Below are 16,896 nucleotides of genomic sequence, written 5' to 3' on the forward strand. Positions count from 1 at the left end.
AGGAGCAGAAATTAGGCCATTCAGCCCATCGATCATGGCTGATAAGTTTCTCAACCCCATTCTTCTGCTTTCCCCCTGTAATCCTTGATCCCCATGACAATCAAGAACCTATCTATTTCTGTCTTAAATATATTCAATAACCTGGCCTCCATACCTTCTATGGCAGGAAATTCCATTGATTCAGCGTTCGCTGGCTGAAGAGGTTTCTCCTTATCTCTGTCCTAAAAGGTCTTCCATTTACTCTAAGCCTGTGCCCTCAGGACCTAGTCTCTCTTACCTCTTCCCAATGTTCACTCTGTCCAGGCTATTCGGTAAGTTTCAATTAGATCCCCCCACCATTCTTATAAATTCCATTGAGTACAGACCCAAAATCTTCAAACGTTCCTCACATGTTAAGCTTCTCATTGACTTTCTCTAAGCATGCTCCAGGGCCAGTACATCCTTCCTGAGATATGGGGCCCAAGACTGTGACAATGCTCTAAATGTGGTCTGACCAGAGCCTTATAATGGCTCAGAAGTACTACCCTGCTTTTATATTGAAGTCCTCTCAAAATAAATGCCAATGTTGCATTGGCCTTCCTAACTAATGAATCAATCTGCAAGTTTACCTTGAGAGAATCCTGGACTAGAATTCCTAAGGCACTTTGCACTTCAGACTTCTGAATTTTCTCCACATTTAGAAAATAGCACACTTCTTACCAAAGTGTATGACTTCACACTTTCCCACGTTGTGCGCCATCTGTTACTTCTTCACCCACTCTCCTAACCTGTCCAAATCCTTCTGTGGCCTTCCCAATATTACCTGTCCCTCTACCTATCTTTGTGTCATTGCAAACTTAGCCAGAATGCCCTCAGAGAACAGTTGAACATGTGGCTACAGGAATGAGGGATTCAGATACCTGGATAATTGGGGCAAATTCTCGGGTACAGGGGATCTCTGCAAACAGGATGGTCTATACCTGAACCAGAGGGGTAGCAATATCCTTGAGGGGGAAATTTGCTAATGCTCTTTGGGAGGGTTTAAACAAATTCAGCAGGGGGATAGAATCTGAATTGTAGCTCCAGTGTACAGGAAGTTGAGAATACTGAGGTCATGAATAAGGTTTCAAGGTTGCAGGAATGTACCAGCAGGCAGGAAGGTGGTTTGAAGTGTGTCTACTTCAACACCAGGAGCATCCAGAATAACATGGGTGAACTTGCAGTCTGGGTTGGTACCTGGGACTTTGATATTGTGGCCATTTCGGAGACATGGGTAGAGAAGGGACAGGAATGGTTGTTGCAGCTTCCAGGGTTCAGATGTTTCAGTAAGATTAGGGAAGGTGGTAAAAGAGGGGGAGGTGTGGCACTGTTAGTCAAGGACAGTATTACAGTGGCAGAAAGAACATGTGAGGACATGTCTACTGAGGTAGTATGGGCTAAGGTTAGAAACAGGAAAGGAGAGGTCACTCTGTTGGGAGTTTTCTATAGGCCTCCGAATAGTTCCAGAGATGTAGTGGAAAGGATTGCAAAGATGATTCTGGATAGGAGTGAAAATAACAGGGTAGTTGTTATGGGGGACTTTAACTTTCCAAATATTGACTGGAAACGCAATAGTTCGAGTACTTTAGATGGGTCAGTTTTTGTCCAATGTGTGCAGGAGCGTTTCCTGACACAGTATGTAAATTGGCCAACAAGAGGTGAGGCCACACTGGATTTGGTACTGGGTAATAAACCAGGCCAGGTGTTAGACTTGGAGGTAGGTGAGCACTTTGGTGATAGTGACCAAAATTTGGTTATGTTTACTTTAGCGATGGAAAGGGATAGGTATATACCGCAGTTATAGCTGGGAGAAAGGCAATTATAATGCGATTAAGCAAGATTTAGGATCCATAGGATGGGGAAGGAAACTGTAGGGGATGGACACAATTGAAATGTGGAGCTTGTTCAAGGAACAGCTACTGCGGGTACTTGACAAGCATGTACATGTCAGGCAGGGAGGAAGTGGTTGAGCGAGGGAACAGTTGTTTACTAAAGAAGTTGAATCTCTTGTCAAAAGGAAGAAGGAGGCTTATGTAAAAATGAGACATCAAGGGTCAAGGCTCAGTTAGGGCACTTAAGAGTTACAAGTTAGCCAGGAAGGACCTAAAGAGAGAGCTAAGAAGAACCAGGAGGGAACATGAGAAGTCTTTGGCAGGTAGGATCAAGGAAAATGCTAAAGCTTTTTATAGGTATGTCAGGAATAAAAGAATGATTAGGGTAATATTAGGGCCAGTCAAGGACAGTAGCGGGAAGTTGTGTGTGGATTCTGATGAGATAGGAGAGACGCTAAACGAATATGTTTTGTTAATATTCGCACAGGAAAAAGACAATGTTGTTGAGGAGAATATGGAGACACAGGCTATTAGACTAGACGGGATTGAGGTTCATAAGGAGGTGGTGATAGCAATTCTGGAAAGTGTGAAAATACATAAGTCCCCTGGGCCAGATGGGATTTATCCTAGGATTCTCTGGGAAGCTAAGGAGGAGATGGCACAGCCTTTGACTTTGATCTTGTGTCATCATTGTCTACATGAATAGTGCCAGAAGACTGGAAGATAGCAAATGTTGAGACACAGATAAGCTGTCGAGCCTTGCTAAGAGGTGGTAAATGCAGTTTAATGTGGAAAAGTGTGAGGTGATTCACTTTGGAAGGAGTAACAGGAATGCAGAGTACTGGGCTAATGGTAAGATTCTTGGTAGTGTAGTTGAGCAGAGAGATCTTGGTGTCCATGTGCATAGATCCCTGAAAGTTGCCATCCAGGTTGATAGGGTTGTTAGGAAGGCATATGGCGTGTTAGCTTTTACTGACAGAGGGACTGAGTTTCGGAGCCATGAGGTCACATTGCAGCTGTACAAAACTTTGGTGTGGCCGCACTTGGAGTATTGCGTACAGTTCTGATCGTCGCATGATAGGAAGGATGTGGAAGCATTGGAAAGGGTGCAGAGGAGGTTTACCAGGATGTTGTCTGTTATGGAGGGAAGGTCTTATGAGGTTTGGCTGAGGCACTTGAGGTTGTTTTCATTAGAGAGAAGAAGGTTAAGAGGTTACTTAATAGAGGCATACAAGATGATCTGAGGATTTGATGGGATGGACAGTGAGAGCCTTTTTCCTCAGCTGGTGATGGCGAGCATGAGGGGACATAGCTTTAAATTGAGGGATAATGGATATAGGACAGATGTCAGAGGTAGGTTCTTTGCTCTGAGAATAGTAAGAGCGTGAAATGTCCTGCCTGCAATAGTAGTGGCCTCGCCAACATTAAGAGCATTTAAATGGTCATTGGATAAACATATGGATGACGATATGTAGTTTAGATGGGTTTCAGATCGGTCTCACAGGTCAGCACAACATTGAGGCCTGAAAGGCCTGTATTGCACTTAATGTTCAGTGTTCCTTCATCTAGATCATCAATGTATAAAGTGAAAAGGTGTGTTCCCTACACTGACCCTTTTGGTCCCCTCATCTAAAGGAAGATATATCACCACTAGAGAGATCCAGACAAGATGCACTATGAAGACACCAGCTATGCCAGGACTATCTTATGAGGCGAGGTTGAGCCTGTACTCACTGGAGCTTAGAATAATGAGAGGCAATCTTATTAAACATACAATATTCTTAAAGCACTTTATAGGGTAGACGTGGAAAGGTTGTTTCCCCTTGTGGGAGAGTATAGGATGAGTGGGCATATCTCAGAGAAGTAATTGCACATTTATAACTGAGATGAGGAGGAATTTCTTCTTTCAGAGGATAGTGAATCTGTGGAACTCTATTGCAGACGGCTGCTAAGGCTGGGTCATTAGATATGTACAAGGCAGAAAAGACATTTTTAATTATAAAGGAAATCAAGGGTTACAGGGAAAAGACAGGAAGGCGGGCTTGAGAATTATTGGATAAGCCATGATCTCATTGAATGGCAGAGCACAGTTAATGGGGCAAATAGCTGATTTCTGCTCTTCCATCTTATGGAAAGAATAAATCTGCCATTTTTTACAGACATAGAAAAACAACTTTATTTTTGTTTAGAACACAAGATATTGCTTTGTCATTTTCTAGTTGACACTCCAGGAAGCTGGTCACTGTACAGCTCAGTGTTATTCCCTGAAACAGATTAAACTGCTGACATGTAAACTAGGATAAAACAGAATGGACTGACTAGGTAGCAGGAATTATACACATACTCATTCTGAATTGGTTTGCAGTCTTTCACAGCAAAAATGGAAATCCAGTGGATAAAAATGGAAATCACGTTCATTTCTCTTATTTATTTTGTATGAATTTAATTCTTAATCTTTCTAGGAGAGAATCTCATCCTCATTGGATTTTAAAAAACAACAAAACCTATCAACTTTTCGTATGCTTTGTTTAAAATATGGAAAGCAAATATTCTTACTAAGAATGGGTGAAGATAAATTTTAATCATTTCATGGGAATGCTCATTGCTAATTTCCACTTACTCAAAAGTGATTTGATTTTGTTTAAACAATAAATTTCATCAATGCTCAATAGCTCCTAGGATCCACTGTAGTCACTGAATAAGACAGATTAGACAAAAATTTAGTTAAAGTAAAAGGATCTTAAACTAGTTTGCAAAAGTGCCATTTGAAATTACAAAATTGAAGGATATCTGGTTGTATGGATGAGGGGACCAAAGGTCTGTTTCCGTGCTGTACAGCTCTATGACTCTATAATTGACCCGATCTCTTATTTTAAATACCAGAAACATGAAATTTCTGTAAAGACTGCATGATTAGCAAAATGTCACCTCTGCTTTATCCTAGTATCTCATAATGGTACATTATTTTTCTGTCCTCCTCTCTTGAAAACAGTTTGACAACTACTAGATTTCCATTTTAATGATGCATAATACTTTCCAGTATCTCACCAAGTTAGAAACTGAAAGTCTCACAGGCGAATTATTTGACTATAAAGAACGTGGTCAGCCTGTTTCTTTCCTCATAATTTCCAGTCATGTACTTCCACCAGAGGTCACTGTATAGTGATCAGAAGAGGAGAGCCTTTCCTCCATAACTCCTGAGATTCAGCCCATTTACAGGATCCCTACTGCACCAAATAAAATCAATTAAGTTCATGCTAACTGGGCCCATGGTTTGTGCAGTGTGACCAGCAGTAGTTACATTAATTCGGTCAATGACGAGCCTGTACTGTCCCAGACATTTGGTCAAATTACATTTATGTGCTTCTTCCCAGTCTTAGGCAATTACTACTAAACAATTAAGTAGTATTTACTGGTAACATTTCCACACTGTCTTTCTTCTTTCATCCATCCAAAAGAAAACAGTTGACGAATAAAAAAGCAAAAGGGTATATAAATGCAGATTATGGCTCTTACACATTTGTGAACATTTGCATTGCAGCACTGCGTAACATACCAAAAAAAGTCAATGTTGGCATCATCTAATATCGATCCATTAATAACATCAAATCCCTTCACCCAGACTGCATTTAAAATCAAGGCCTTCAAAAGGGAGTCTTCAACTTCAAATGCTTTGCTTCTATCCGTTGTTTGACCATTTATGTATTTATTTATTCAACTATTTATCATTACCTGGGGTTCAACATCAAGTATTGCAATCAGTCCTTGTTCATGGATTTTGCGTATCGTTTCCAACTTTGTTCCATACATTGCATCCTCATGACTGCCATACTCCAGATATTCATTATTGGAAATATCTTGCATCATTTGATCATGTGAAACAAAATGGTAATTTTTACCATTTTCTTCATCTTTTCTGGCAGGTCGGGTAGTATCTACAAAGACAAGGAATCTCCTATTATTGAGAGAAACTGCTTGCACAATTTAAGGCTGCAACTCATTACTTTGTCCTCAATCTATGTTTCTTCACAGGAAGCAGGGTAGTTTAAACCAGAAACTATATTAGGCCTTACTTTAGACACTTGCAGTTGTACATTTAAACTTAAAGAATATGTGACCACAGTTAACAATTTTCATTTCATTAATTGTATAGTGTGAATTGATTGGCCATAACATAGGTAATAATTAAATATATTACATTCTTCTCTTCTGATGACACTGGCATACTGAAAAATGAGGCTGGGTGTCATTATGGTAATAACGAGTTTTATGTAAATAATGCCATCAACATAGAAAACCATTCAAATGTGTTTCACATGAGTGTAACCAGATAAACAAAAACTGACACAGGTGTCAAAGGAACAGACAATAAGAGGGGTGACCAAACGTCTAGTATGTGGGTAAACTTTCGGAGGAACCTCAATGCAGATTTTAATATGAAAAGGTTGAGAGAAAAAAGTGCAGCATTTGGAACCTATGTAGCTGAAAGTGTGGTCCCTAATGGTGGCTGAAGGTAGCAGGAGCTGTACAAAAACAAAACTGGAGTTGGAAAAGCACAAAGATGTCAATGGTTTCTGGAGTTCAAAGGTGTCAGAGACAGAGGGATAGGTAGTGGTAAGGTTACAAAGTCAGTACAAAATTTTAAGTTGGAGATACTGATGGGTTGGAAGTAAATATCAATTAGCAAATGCAAAAACAATCAGTGGGTGAGACATGGGCAGATTTTCCCTGAAAGTTTCAGGAAATCAGCTCAAGTGGGTGTCAAAAGCTTTCATTGTGGGAAACACACATCCGTGATTTTACTAAATTGGCAAATTAGTGGCGAGAAGGTGGGTTTGCCATCAAATTAGAAGTGGTAGAGGACTCTCAAAGCTGGAGAACCAATACGAAGTCCTTTAGCTTGAAAATAGCAATAGGATGTTCTTTTAGGTTGCCAAACTTTTCAAATCCTATTATTTAAAAGAAAATGCAGCAGCTAGGTTACTACTGTGGGCCATGGCAACAGAGAGCTCCTTGACTAGCAGAGTGCAGCTGTTGTTGACGCTATGGAGGCAGGGAATGGCTCTGAGACCATTTGGATTTTTAAGCCAGTGTTTATTGCTGTCAACAAGGTAGTGGTAATGGACGCCTCCACCTGCTTCGAGAAGGTCAACACCATTCTGATGCCAAAGAAAAGTCATGCAGTGTACTTCAATGACTACCACCCGGTAGCTTTGACCTCCATAATTATCAAGTGCTTTGAGAGGTTAGCCATGGCTCACATCAATTCCAGCCCACCAAGTTGTCTTGATCCTTTGCAATTCGCCTATCAGTGCAACAGGCACATTGCAGATGCCTTCTCCCTGGCCCTACACTCATTATTGGAACATCTGGATACCGACATTAGGCTCCTCCCTACTGGCTACAGCTCAGTCTTCAACACCATATTTCAAACAATCTCAATTGCAAACTCTGAGACTTAGGTCACAGCTCCCTCACTGTAACTGGATCCTTGACTGCAATCAGTAAGAACAGGCGACAACACATCCCCCACCATCATCCTTCATACCAGTGCCCCGCAAAGCTGCATACTCAGCCCCCTACTATATTTCGCATACATTTATGAATGTGGGGCCAAATTCCACCCCAAATCCATTTACAAGTCTGCTGAAGACATCACTACTGCAGGTTGGATCTGAAACAATGACAAGGCAGAATACAGGAAAGAGACTGAATGCCTAACAGCATGGTGTACAAAGAACAATCCCATCATCAATGTCAGCAAAATGAAGCAGCTAGTCATTGACTTCAGGAAGCAGAGTGGAGGGCTTGCCCTATCTGCGTCAATGGTGCAGAGGTGGAGATAGTTGAGTGTGTCAAGTTCTTCGGAGTGATGAACACCAACAATCTGCCCTGGTTTACCCATGTTGATGCGACAGTCAAGAAAGCACAAAAATCTCTCTACTTACTCATGAGGCTAAGCAAATTTGGCATATCCACAAGAACTCTAATAAATTTTTAATAGATGCATCATTGAAAGCATCCTTTCTGGATGCATCAAAACGTCATATGGAGACTGCTCTTTCGAAGACTGCAAGAAACTACAGAGAATTGTGAACACAGCCCAGTCTATCAAGTATACCAGCCTTCCATCCATTGACTCCATCAATACTTCCTGCTGCATCAGGAAAACAATCAACATAATCAAAGACCCTTCCCACTCCAGTTATACTGTTCCACTCTCTTGTGTTGGGCAGAAGATATACAAGTTTGAATTTACGTACAAGTGGATTCAAGAACAACTTTTTCCCTGTTGTCAGGCTTTTGAATGGACCTCTCAAACATTAATTCTAATCTCTCTCTCTCTCTACACCTTCTCAGCAGCTGTAACACTTTATTCTGCAATCTGTTCTGCTACCTTAATGCACTTTGTGTGGTATGATCTGCTTGTATAGCATGCAAAACACTTTTCACTTTATCTCATGAGACAATGTGACAACAATAAATCAATCATTTTTTGACTCTCATTCTGAAGACAATTGACATTGATTGTGAGAGTTCCATGGGTCAGACCATCCTTCAGTTTGAAGAAAAATGCCAATATGTTGCATTTGTAGCGTGGTACTGATTTTACTCTTTCATGAGAAAAATCATACACGATCATGGCACTCCAACAAACCATGGCTTTGATTTAATAATTTAGTTACTAATTACATTCAACAAGCACAATATTTAAAATACTATCACTTACGTGGAATAGGGTATGCAAATCTGTCCGGATGCTTTGTGATCAGAGTATTTTTTATGTGTCTTCGCCCCACTCCATGGGCCCCTTTCCCAGAAACAAAAAAGGCAAAATTGGAAAAGTCTTAATTCATTTCTAAAATATAATTTTGGTGGTGCTGTTTTCTAATTGCCATTCCAGAATGTTATTTTACTAATTTTTTTTACCTAGTAACACTAGCGTCTTCCTTCTGAAGGCTGGCAGTTTTACTACCTCTTCATATGTAACAAGGTCTAGTTGGTCAAAGACTGAAAAGGAAGCCCACTGAGAGAATGAGTTGCATATTATGAGCATTACAAATGTTTTACAAAGCAGTTAAAATACAAGGGAAAAAAATTCAGCATTTCTGAAAATAACCACTGACGGTTGTAAACTCTTTTAGGATCTAATGCACCAAATTGAAAATAAATATTGCTTTTTCTAAAGTGACTGATGTATAATAACAAGTTATTCTGTGATTGAATACTTGTATTAAAATGAGACATAATGAAATGCATTTAGTATTACAATTGAATAATGGGCAATTTTAAAATGTGAATGTGATTGTACAAGTTATTGGTAAAAACAGAAGGGCTGGTTGTAAGACTTAGAACATACACATTTTGGTTATCCATAAAATTGTTTTTCATGCCATAAACCTGCATCTTTTGATAATCTATATTACTGAAAACAAAAAAGTTAAATGAAACAGCATAATAGAACATTGAGTCTTTTATGAGCAAACTTCTAAACATGGGAAAACACATTCTGAATGACCTACTGTTTTGCTGAATACCTTAACCAGTTACAGCAATGAAATGCAATTTTTTTTTCTATATGTACTTTTGTTGGGTTTTCTTAGTGTAATGGAATTTTTTGCTCTCTATGCAGTGAGCTTTTCAAGCGGTCTTGGGAAATAATACTAGTTTGATGCTCTATCTTGACAGTTTAATGTTTATTTACTTTTGAAGAACCTTATGTATTACTTGCTCCAGGTTGCTCTCTTACATTAATTAATCAATTAATCTTTAAGATTCTGAAGAGAATTAAAGTTTTAGTAAAGCAACTACTCCCAGAGGTAATGAAGAGACATAAGACTCCTACAGAGAAAGGATAAGTGGTACTTTTCATACATTTATATGTAAAAATGTAAAACTCAGCAGAACTTTTAAAATGCTTTTTTCTAGTCACCTACTTTGAAATATATACTTTAGGACAATTCTGAATCAGGGCTTGCAGAAGAATTTGTACAATCTGTGGCCACTTAGCCGATATCAGTAGGAGGCCAGACAGCATTTAATGCACTAATACAAAGGGTGTCCACCAGTTCCATAGCATTCACTCACATTCATCCCTTGTACTAATTAATCTGGAAGACTTTCCTAGCTGCAAAGCTTACATTTAAAGACTACTGATCTTGCTAAAAGCAGGGAAGCATTGCAGTTAAGGCAACTTGTTCAGACAAATGAACATCAGGCAGATAAGGCATGAAGTGGGGTATAAGCTCCTCAAATATATCAAATTATAAACAAATAACCTAAATTCTAAATGGGAAAAAAAGGATCCTTCAATTGGAGCCTTCACCACCTGCAATAATAATGTTGCCAATTTCTAAAGTCAACGGTAATAACACCATAGACTTTGTCTTCAGCCACAATATTAAAGGAAATGTCATCAGAGTCATTAATGGCAGAAAGTTGCATTAATTATTGCTGTTGTAAATTAGATGAAACACTAATTAATTTCTGACGCACTTACAGGGGATTATGAGTCTTACATAGCAATTTCATCACTCAGTTAAAGCTGCATTATAGTTTCATAATGTCTCTTTACACATTGACAAGCATTTAGCCTCACACATCCTAAATTAGTGTAACTAATTAAGATTATAAATATTCACTTAATGATACTTCCCTTTGCAATTATCACATTAATAACTGATTACAGTGTAATGTTGTCACAGGAGTCATTGTGGTAGATTGCTTTTCTCTGCTGGAACCTTCATTAACGTAGTGGCTCTCAAACTAGGGTCTAAAAATCTAGCTTTGGTCTGTAGGAGCTTTTCAGGGGGTTTGTGAACTAATATGACGGTGGCAGTGGGGAATAGCAAGAATGACTGACAGACGAGGACTGCGTTAATCTCTCTACATTCTTGCACTTTCCATGTTTTTGCTATACCTGTGCTCCTTCTAATCTCATGTTCTCGGTCTCGACTGCTTTATTGGAGCTTTCTGTGTACCTGCTTTCTTTGTGTTTTGCCAAGAATAGAAAGATTCTACAGTGAGAAGCAAGCACATCCCATCTTACTGATATTTGCAAGTAAGGAACTTACTTTTTAAAAAAGGATTATTAAAACACTCTTCAAATGCAGATATATCATAATTTAGAGGGAATGACCGAGAACCACTGAATTACAGAAGTATGTCTCTTTTACAATGGAAAATATCCAAGCAACAGTGTTTTAACTACAATCTGAATATAGAATTTCATTACTCCACCTATGCTCAAACAACATATATTCTTACCCTATCATGAATTACTGCTGGCAACACTATGTCTTTCTTAGCTGACTGACCCAAAGCCAATATGAAATAAATGGGAGAGAAACATGAAGAATAAGCTGCTGAGTTGCTGGGCTCGCACTTCATGCCACAGACTGAACAGATGACAGAGAAAATACATTAGGTGAATGGGGTGTCAGATGTTTAGGGCTCTTTCACAAAGTACTTACAGCTCACCACAGAAAAGATATTATTAAATTGGAGAGGATTCAGTCAAGATTTTCCAGGCTGTTTCCAGAACTTGAGGCTTTGAGTTATAAGGACAGGCTGGAACTTTTTCACTGGAATGTAGGAAGTTGAGAGGTGACATTATAGAAGTTTATAAAATCATGAGGAGAACAGATGAGGTGAATAGCAAAGGTCTTTTTCCTAGATTGCGTGAGTTCAAAACTAGGGGCACATTTTTAAGGTGAGAGGAGAAAGATTTAAAAAGGACCTGAGGGGCAACTTTTTCACATAGAGGGTGGTTCACAGATACAATGAACTGCCAGAAGCACTGGTAAATGCAGGAACATTTACAACATTTAAAACATTAATAGGAAAGATTTAGAGGGGCGTGGGCCAAATGCAGGCAAGTGGGACTAGTTCGGTTTGGGAAACTTGGTCAGCATAGACGAGTTGGACCAAAGGATCTGTTTCTATGCTGTATGACTCTATGACTAAATGGCTCTGTTGAGTCCTGATCAAGATTGATAGGTTGGCAAACCTGCTGCTGTACACCACACCTGAAACTAACGTTAAGTGTAATTAAATAAGGTATGTAATTGCTTTAGTCCTGGGTCATTCACATCAATTTGCTTTTCAGAAGTTTAATCTTTATTGATTAAATATAGAAACTGATTTTCCAACAAAATATAATGCAGTTTTAACTTCAGTAATGTTGATGAGACAAACAAAAATAAAAAGATGGAATTAGGGAGAAAAGTTCATGTCACTCAATCACAGTTACTTACATGCATAGAGGCCATTGGGTGGAAGACAGCATGAAAAATGTATAAGCATCATTGTGTAAGCAATGTTGCATTGTACTGTTAAATTACAACCAAAATATATAAAACACACAAAAACCCATACTAAAGCAAATTAAATGTTACATTACAAATAAAATGCAACATATGGAAGATATATCTTATCCGCAAAAAGGCAATAAGCACATTACATTGCAAAAGGGCTAAAGTAATTCTATGTCAATCAAATAACATTCAGCCAGGTTGAGTGATAGATGTATGCAGTGCTAACTTAGTTTGGAACTAGCATGTACATTATTCCATTTTTACAAATATACACAAACCCAAGGCCAATTCGAATCTATTATGTTTGGAATACATTCAAGATTAGTTCTACATAATTGCAAGTTTCAGTTTGGTCTCCATTTTCTCAGCTTGTCATAACTGTGTCATGGGCTGCGATTCCACTTTTTAGCAATCCCTTTGCAATGATCTGTGGTTGTGTCCTGTCAAAGGTGTATCAATACAGCACAGGTTAAGCATATAAGCAAATTTAAGTGTACAACATTGGTTTATCGTTCAAAGCAGAATCTGAATCTTAGTTCTGATGCACAATTATACCTGGGTACCTACCGTGGATAATCTTTCTTAATTTTATGTCTAGATTAATGAATGAAACGTGCTGGAGCGAGGAAAACGACTATACTGTTTCCTTGAAAGATCACCTGCCACTCACTTAGGTGAAGCATTTAGCAGTAAAAATAAAACACTTGCTTGCCAATGATTGATTTGTCTTTAGCTCAGGCTTTTGTGAAATTTCTTGGGTGGTCAGTCATATTTCCTTGCATATTGAGATGAATATATAATTTACAAAGATATCATTTTCAGCAAAAAAAACCACCCTTATTACTGACTGACAATGGGATGTGCTGTTGCTTTTCAAAATCCCAACAAGTGGCAAAGAAAAATGAGAAAACACTGGCAACTTAACTAAAATTTAATAAATCCAAATGTCTTCAATAGACATAAATAGTAAAAAAAAAAAGCAAAAGGAGCTTTTTAGCTCCAGATTAGGGACCAAAAGATCTGCACTTGGAGGTAGAAGGCATGGCTAAAAGATAAAGCCAAAGAAACTAAAGGAAGTGAAAATGCAAATTGCAGAGGCACTGGCAGTAAGTTTTCAGTAATATACAAGTAACATCCCAGAAGCAGTTGCAAATAAGATATGGAAGGAAGGAGGAATCAGAAAAATTACAATCACCAGAGAAGTGGTACTGAATAAATTGTAAATGGATGGATTTGTGGACTGATAAATGCCTAGGTCCTTGAATCTAGGGTTTTCAAAGAGGTGGCAAGTGAGGTGGCTGATTTTAATTTTCTAAGACTCCCTAAATTAGGGGAAGGTCCCATTAGATTGGAAAATAGCAAAATGGAGCTCCTTCTTTCAAAAAGGAATGGAAACATTAATCAGGAATAAAAGTCTGTTAGCTAAACATCTGACAGAGGGGAAAATGTTAGTAGGTGTTATTAAAGAAATTATAACAGAGTGGAGTCATGGTTTGTGAAAGAGAGTTGGAAGCAGTTCATGGAGGGTTTACCACACTAATATCTGGAATGGGCAGGTTGTCAGGAAAGGAAGATAGGCTCGGCTTATGTGCGCTAAAATTTAAAAGAGTAAGAGGTGCCTTGATTGAAACATGTAAGATCCTATGGGGTCTTGACAGGGTGTTGTGGTTCTGTTCGCCGAGCTGGTAATTTGTCTTGCAAACGTTTCGTCCCCTGTCTAAGTGACATCCTCAGTGCTTGGGAGCCTCCTGTGAAACGCTTCTGTGCTGTTTCGTCCGGCATTTATAGTGGCCTGTCTCTGACAACCGGAAGCAGCAGAGACAGGCCACTATAAATGCCGGAGGAAACAGCACAGAAGCGCTTCACAGGAGGGTCCCAAGCACTGAGGATGTCACCTAGACAGGGGACGAAACGTTTACAAGACAAATTCCCAGCTCGGCGAACAGAACCACAACAATGAGCACCTGAGCTACAAATCTTCTACCAAACCTTGACAGGGTATTTGTGGAGCTAGTTCCCCTTGTGGGAGGACATAGTACCAGCCATCACTACTTAAAAATAAGGAATCACCCATTTAAAATGAGGTAAGGCATTTTATTTTCTCTAATAGAGTGTCAAGAGCCATGTTCCCTTTAAGCTGTACGTATTCTGAGGGCCTGTGCACAGCACTTGTATGCTGATGAGATTTGCTGCCTGGCCTTTTGTTTTCAGGAGTTGCTGCTGGAAAATTAAAAAAAAAATCAAATTGTAAGGAGAAGGTAGAAGTGCAAGTTAGTTATGAGGTTGAATGCTGCTATAAAAAAAAATGAAAGTAAGATACATAGCGCGTGATTGTCTTAATGTATCAAGGAATCTAGAGAAGAGAGGAAAATGAGATGATGTAAATAAAGGAAGAGATCATCCTGCTGTGATAAATGATTTTGGCATTGGAGATAAAAATGTAGAGTCAGTACAGGGAGAAATAAGAAATAGCAAGGGAAAGAAGACCCTGGTGGGAGTAATCTATAGGTCCTCTCACAGTAGTTCCACAGTAGGATAAGAGAATAGACCATAGGTGCAGGAGTAGGCCATTCTGCCCTTCATTCTGCCCTGTACCACCATTCATTATGATCATGGCTGATCATCCTCAATCAGTATCCTGTTCCTGCCTTATCTCTATAACCCTTGATTCCACCATCCTTGAGAGCTCTATCTAACTCTTTCTTAAATGAATCCAGAGACTGGGCCTTCTAGGGCAGAGCATTCCACACACCCACCACTCTCTGGGTGAAGAAGTTTCTCCTCATCTCTGTCCTAAATGGCCTACCCCTTATTTTTAAGCAGTGTCCTCTGGTTCGGGACTCACCCATCAGCGGAAACATGTTTCCTTTCTCTAGAGTGTCTAATCCTTTAATAATCTTATACGTCTCAATCAGATCCCCTCTCAGTCTTCAAAACTTAAGGGTAGACAAGCCCAGTTGCTCCAATCTTTCAACATAAGATAGTCCCGCCATTTCAGGAATTGACCTCGTGAACCTACGCTGCACTCCCTAAATAGCCAGAATGTCTTTCCTCAAATTTGGAGACCAGAACTGCACATATTATTCCAGGTGCGGTCTCACCAGGGCCCTGTACAGCTGCAGAAGAACCTCTTTGCGCCTATACTCAATCCCTCTTGTTATGAAGGCCAGCATGCTATTAGCTTTCTTCACTACCTGCTGTACCTGCATGCTTGCCTTCATTGACTGGTGTACAAGAACACCCAGATCTCTTTGTACTGCCCCTTTACCTAACTTGACTCCATTTAGGTAGTAATCTGCCTTCCTGTCCTTGCCACCAAAGTGGATAACCATACATTTATCCACATTAAACTGCATCTGCCATGAATTTGTCCACTCACCTAACCTGTCCAGGTCACCCTGTAATCTCCTAACATCCTTCTCACATTTCACCCTGCCACCCAGCTTTGTATCATCAGCAAATTTGCTAATGTTATTGCTGATACCATCTTCTATATCGTTAACGTATATTGTAAAAAGCTGCGGTTCCAGCACTGATCACTGCGGTACCCCACTGGTCACCGCCTGCCATTCTGAAAGGGAGCCGTTTATTACTACTCTTTGTTTCCTGTCAGCCAATCAATTTTCAATCCAAGCCAGTACTTTGCCCCCAATACCATGCGCCCTAATTTTGCTTAATAACCTCCAATGTAGGACTTTATCAAAGGCTTTCTGAAAGTCCAGGTACATTACATCCACTGGATCTCCCTTGTCCATCTTCAGAGTTACATTCTCAAAAAAATTCCAGAAGATTAGTCAAGCATGATTTCCCTTTCATAAATCCATGCTGACTCTGACCTATCCTGTTACTGCTATCCAGATGTGTCGTAATTTCATCCTTTATACTTGACTCCAGCATCTTTCCCACCACTGAGGTCAGACTAACTGGTCTATAATTTCCTGCTTTCTCTCTCTCTCCTTTCTTAAAAAATGGTACAACATTAGCCACCCTCCAATCTGCAGGAACTGATCCTGAATCTATCGAACTCTGGAAAATAATCACCAACGCATCCAAGATTTCTAGAGCCACCTCCTTCAGTACCCTGGTATGTAGACCATCAGGCCCTGGGGACTTATCAGCCTTCAGACCTAACAGTCTCTCCAACACAAATTTCTGGCAAATATAAATTCCTTTCAGTTCAGGTCCTTCAGCCACTGTTACCTCAGGGAGATTGCTTGTGTCTTCCCCAGTGAACACAGATCTGAAGTACCAATTCAACTCTTCTGCCATTTCTTTGTTCCCCGTAATATATTCCCCTGTTTCTGTCTTCAAGGGCCCAATTTTAGTCTTAACCATTTTTTTGCCCTTTCACATACCTAAAAAAGCTTTTACTATCCTTCTTTATATTTTTGGCTAGTTTACCTTCATACCTCATTTTTCCTCTGCGTATTTCCTTCTTAGTAATCCTCTGTTGTTCTTTAAAAGCTTCCCAGTCCTCCGTTTTCCCACTCATCTTTGCTATGTTATAATTTTTCTCTTTTGACTTTGTATGTTTCTTAACTTCCCTCGTCAGCCATGGCCACCCCTGCCTCCTCATAGGATCTTTCTTCCTTTTTGGAATGAACTGATCCTACATCTTCTGCATTATACCCAGAAATATCTGCCATTGTTCCTCCACTGTCATCCCTGCTAAGGTATTGCAACATTGAACTTTGGCCAGCTCCTCCCTCATAGCTCCATAGTTCCCTTTA

The 16,896-nt window shown here is 39.5% G+C and overlaps 1 protein-coding gene across 9 annotated transcripts in view; it reads right to left on the reverse strand.

Annotated features, from left to right (window-relative positions):
• Positions 1-16,896, reverse strand: part of caska (calcium/calmodulin-dependent serine protein kinase a) — a 746,802-nt gene that overhangs the window by 13,951 nt on the left and 715,955 nt on the right. For 5 of the 9 annotated variants that reach the window (XM_072585161.1, XM_072585158.1, XM_072585163.1 and 2 more), the window contains 3 exons: positions 8,781-8,861; positions 8,581-8,661; positions 5,583-5,785 (listed from right to left, as the gene is read on the reverse strand). In XM_072585161.1, coding sequence (XP_072441262.1) covers positions 5,583-5,785; positions 8,581-8,661; positions 8,781-8,861 — 365 coding nt within the window. The remainder of the gene's footprint in view (positions 1-5,582; positions 5,786-8,580; positions 8,662-8,780; positions 8,862-16,896) is intronic. The other 4 variants (XM_072585162.1, XM_072585159.1, XM_072585156.1 and 1 more) reach the window with 1 other exon arrangement.

The sequence above is a fragment of the Chiloscyllium punctatum genome, chromosome 15 (assembly GCF_047496795.1).
Source record: "Chiloscyllium punctatum isolate Juve2018m chromosome 15, sChiPun1.3, whole genome shotgun sequence".
Taxonomy (NCBI): Eukaryota; Metazoa; Chordata; class Chondrichthyes; order Orectolobiformes; family Hemiscylliidae; genus Chiloscyllium; species Chiloscyllium punctatum.